The sequence below is a fragment of the Clupea harengus genome, unplaced genomic scaffold (assembly GCF_900700415.2).
Source record: "Clupea harengus unplaced genomic scaffold, Ch_v2.0.2, whole genome shotgun sequence".
NCBI lineage: Eukaryota > Metazoa > Chordata > Actinopteri > Clupeiformes > Clupeidae > Clupea > Clupea harengus.
Window position 1 is genome coordinate 34652 of NW_024880067.1, and position 3590 is coordinate 38241.

General features: G+C 43.0%; 1 protein-coding gene across 1 annotated transcript; it reads right to left on the reverse strand.

The window, feature by feature from the left end:
- Window positions 1–498: 498 nt before the first annotated feature.
- On the reverse strand, window positions 499–3422 carry LOC122131219 (cytochrome P450 26A1-like). Its single transcript, XM_042706109.1, has 7 exons — window positions 3116–3422; window positions 2724–2948; window positions 2319–2600; window positions 2056–2205; window positions 1801–1935; window positions 1459–1611; window positions 499–1191 (listed from the first exon to the last, which is right to left on the reverse strand). Exons 1-7 carry the CDS (start codon window positions 3302–3304, stop codon window positions 853–855), a joined length of 1473 nt encoding a protein of 490 aa, XP_042562043.1. The 5' UTR covers window positions 3305–3422; the 3' UTR covers window positions 499–852.
- Window positions 3423–3590: the final 168 nt, after the last annotated feature.

The following is a 3590-nucleotide window of genomic DNA, read 5'->3' on the forward strand; positions in this document are numbered from 1 at the left end:
CTCTAACTCAACTATAATCCATATACACTCTAACTCAACTTTAATCCATATACACTCTAACTCAACTTTAATCCAAATACACTCTGGCTTCTCCTTGACTCTACCTCTCACAAATCTCTGCCTAGCTTTCTCTCAGCCAATCCACAGTCCTCCTCAGTCTCCTTGATTAGATTATGCTTGCGTTTATACAGACCAATTCATTTAGATAACACAGATGACACTGCGGACAATTTCTATTCAGCTTTGTTGGCAAATATTCATTAACGGCTATCAATTCAAACTACTTTGGCTGAAAAAGGTTGAGGCTCTCAGTTTATTTACAAGCTGCTGTTTGAAAGATTATAGTTTATTTCATGTCAATGCAATTAAGATGTTCTGTGAACATTTTAGGAATTGGGGACTTTTAATCTTTGTAAAAACCTGTATTATTGCTGAACTACTTGAATTACGTTCAACATTTTATAAGGTTTTGTCTGGTTTCATCAGGCAGACAACACATTTATGTGTAAATTGTTTTTATTAAATAAAGCCCATACAATAAAGTCTCATTTAAATAAGTTGTATACAATACAAAAAAACACACTATATAAAATAGCTACATTACAAATATACACCACAGACTCCTGGAAAAAAATGGTAGTCCATGAAAGAGTAGTGCCTTTCGCTTTAAAGATATGGAGTTTTATATATACATACATCTATCTGTATTAACAAAGTTATATATAAAAAATGTTAAATATATCGGCAATTTCATCTAAAACACTTTTAAATATGTCTATATGTACATCATCCATGCTTATTGGCCATATACAGATTTTTGGGGGTGTGGGGTGGGGGAGTGTGGAAGGGGTGCTAATTGCCGACATAACTACTGAACCTAGTGGGGAGATTGTCCGAAGGGTACACCGTTGGCCCGGTTTTCATGGTTGGGGGTCCATTTGACAGAGTCCAGTTACAGTGCTGCGTGAGCTCGATGAGGAATGTTTTGAGGAGCACTTTGGCGAACTCTTTCCCCACGCACATGCGGGAGCCGCCGCCAAATGGGATGTAGTTAAAGCGCGAGGAGTCTTCGGAAGCCTTGGCCATAAACCGCTCCGGCTGGAAGTCCTCCTTGTTGGGGAAAGTGTCTGCAACGTCATGGGTGTCACAGATGCTGTAGATGACGTTCCAGCCCTTGGGAATCTGGTAGCCCTGTGAATTTGAGAAGAAGAGACGTGTTATTTAAAAGCGATGAGACATGGGGGAAATGCCAGCTGAAAATGTTTCCTGAGAACCTGATCTGACGCAACCTAAACTGACTCACCGAGTGGCAAACTTATACTAAACAGACGTCCTCAATGTGCCTCCACTTTTGTCTGGAATTACTAACGAAAATAAAATGTGCTTACCCCCCCCCCTCAACAGCAACTAATTCATCCCATATTTAATCTTTTAGAAATCCACAGATGCTTGACTTACGTTGAGTTCAAATGTCTTGAGGGCCACCCGGAACCCTCCAGGAACCGGAGGGTTGATGCGCAGCGTCTCCTTGATCACACAGCCAGTGTACTTCAGCTGCTCCAGCAACTCCATGCTCGGGGTTTCGCCCTTAGAGTACAGCCCGACCTCCTCCTGTGGTCCAAAGACATAAAACATTGGTTAGCCAATAGGTCCTTCAGTGAGGCTCTGGCCATGTGGTCAGTGAATGAATGCAACATCCCCAAGTTAAAAACCCCAAAGTTATTATACCAATTTATTATAAAAATGATTCATCTAATGGAGTGTTCCTGAATAAAAAAAGAATGAGTGTTGTGGGCTCACCTTCTGTTGCAGCTCCTCTCGTACTTTCTGGACAACTTCTGGATGCAGCCCGAGGAACATCACCAGGGAGGTGGCTGTGCTGGCAGTGGTCTCATGCCCACCAAATAACAATTCTGTAGCTGCCTCTTTAATTGCCTGGGGAAAATAAATGCATTTAATTATTATAATGTAAACGAGCTAGTATTAACTGACATCTCTTCCATGAATACAGGTCATATATTAATAACAATGGAAGGGTGCAGATGAGGCTCTTACCTGCATGCTGAATGGCTCCTCGCATTTCCTGCTGTTCTCAATCAGTAACTGAAGAGCATCTTTGTGTTTGCGCTCAGTGTCCTCCTCTTGGATTTTCTTCTTAATGTTCTCTTCGATTTTGGAATGGATAAAATTGCGAGCTTTGAGCCCCTACAAAGAAGACACGGTCATAATGTCAGCGCTACAGTTTTGATTTTTTTAATGAGGCAATTTCGTTTAAAGACATTTTCTTAACGGTAAAAAAAAAAAAACAAGTTACTCACCCGATATAGTCCGCTGAAAGGCACGTCTATCGGAAGGGAAAAAAGATTCTTGATCATTTCCTCAAACGCCTCCACCAACTCCTGTTCGTCTGTCTTGATTTGATCTGGTTCGAAACCGAGCAGGATCCTCATTGCGATGCGGAACATGAGTCGCTTCATCTCGGGATACACGAGCACACACGCGTCGCGTTTAAGCCAGTCCCTCAGGGCACTCCTCACCTCCTCCTGGATAACTGGGATGTACTGCTCGAGCGCTTCCCGGGAGAACGCTTTCATTATTGCCTGCAAAATGCACGGGTTACGGATTAATTTCACGTCACTGGGGGTTATGCGCTGCCAACATGGGAAAGACAAGACAACGGCCTTCCTCGTTGGAGGAGGGCAATATGCCCTTTTATTTCTTACCCTTTTCTTGTTCTTGTGCTGGGATCCGTGCACATTGGAGAGGGTGTCTGAGCCCAGGATAGTTCTCACGGAGGCGGGCCACTGGACAGCAACAAGTTTGTTTTCGCCCAACAGAATTTGCCTTACGTTTTCGGCACCCAGTACGCGCACAGTAGGATTGCCGAAGAGGTGAGTTTTGTAGATATATCCATATTTCTGGCGCTTCATCCTTAGGAATTTTCTCCTCTAAAGTCAGAAGAAACAGACGTGTTGGATTAAGGATTGTGTTTAAAAAAAACAGCGGGAAACTCAACTGCAAGATTTAGCTAACTGTCAGTGTCTAATAACACGTTTTACTTTAGTTTCTATTAAAAGAGAAAATTGAGCAAGACGTAGACAGTGCCTGTACATACCTGAAGAATCAGTTGAAGCGTCTCGCCAATGAACGGCATGCCCATGGTACCTGGAGGCAAGGGACGGGGGCAACTTGAGTCGCGTCCACGGATCATGAAAAACTCCCACAATTTCACTGCTACTAAAAATAGCAGAACTGGAAGTACGACAGTGCAAAGGAAAGTTACAGCCAGAGAATAGAAACCCATGATGGATTTCGTAAGGGATTGCAGCCTAAGAAAACGGGAGCAGTGTTTACGCTCAAGTGAAATGTCTCAATGTTTATACGCCCTTTATATACGCTGCGTCTCGGCCTCCTTTTACCTTGTGCGGATAAATTAGTTCACACAAAGTTCATCTTTAATTGTGGTGTCATCTCGCTCCGCCCACAGGGCAGAAGCCGCTCTAAACTCTCAGCCATTTGTTACAGGCGCATTTTAATACTACCTCCTGTTGAAATTTAGACAATCCGAGGATTTAACTTTGGAAAAGGTG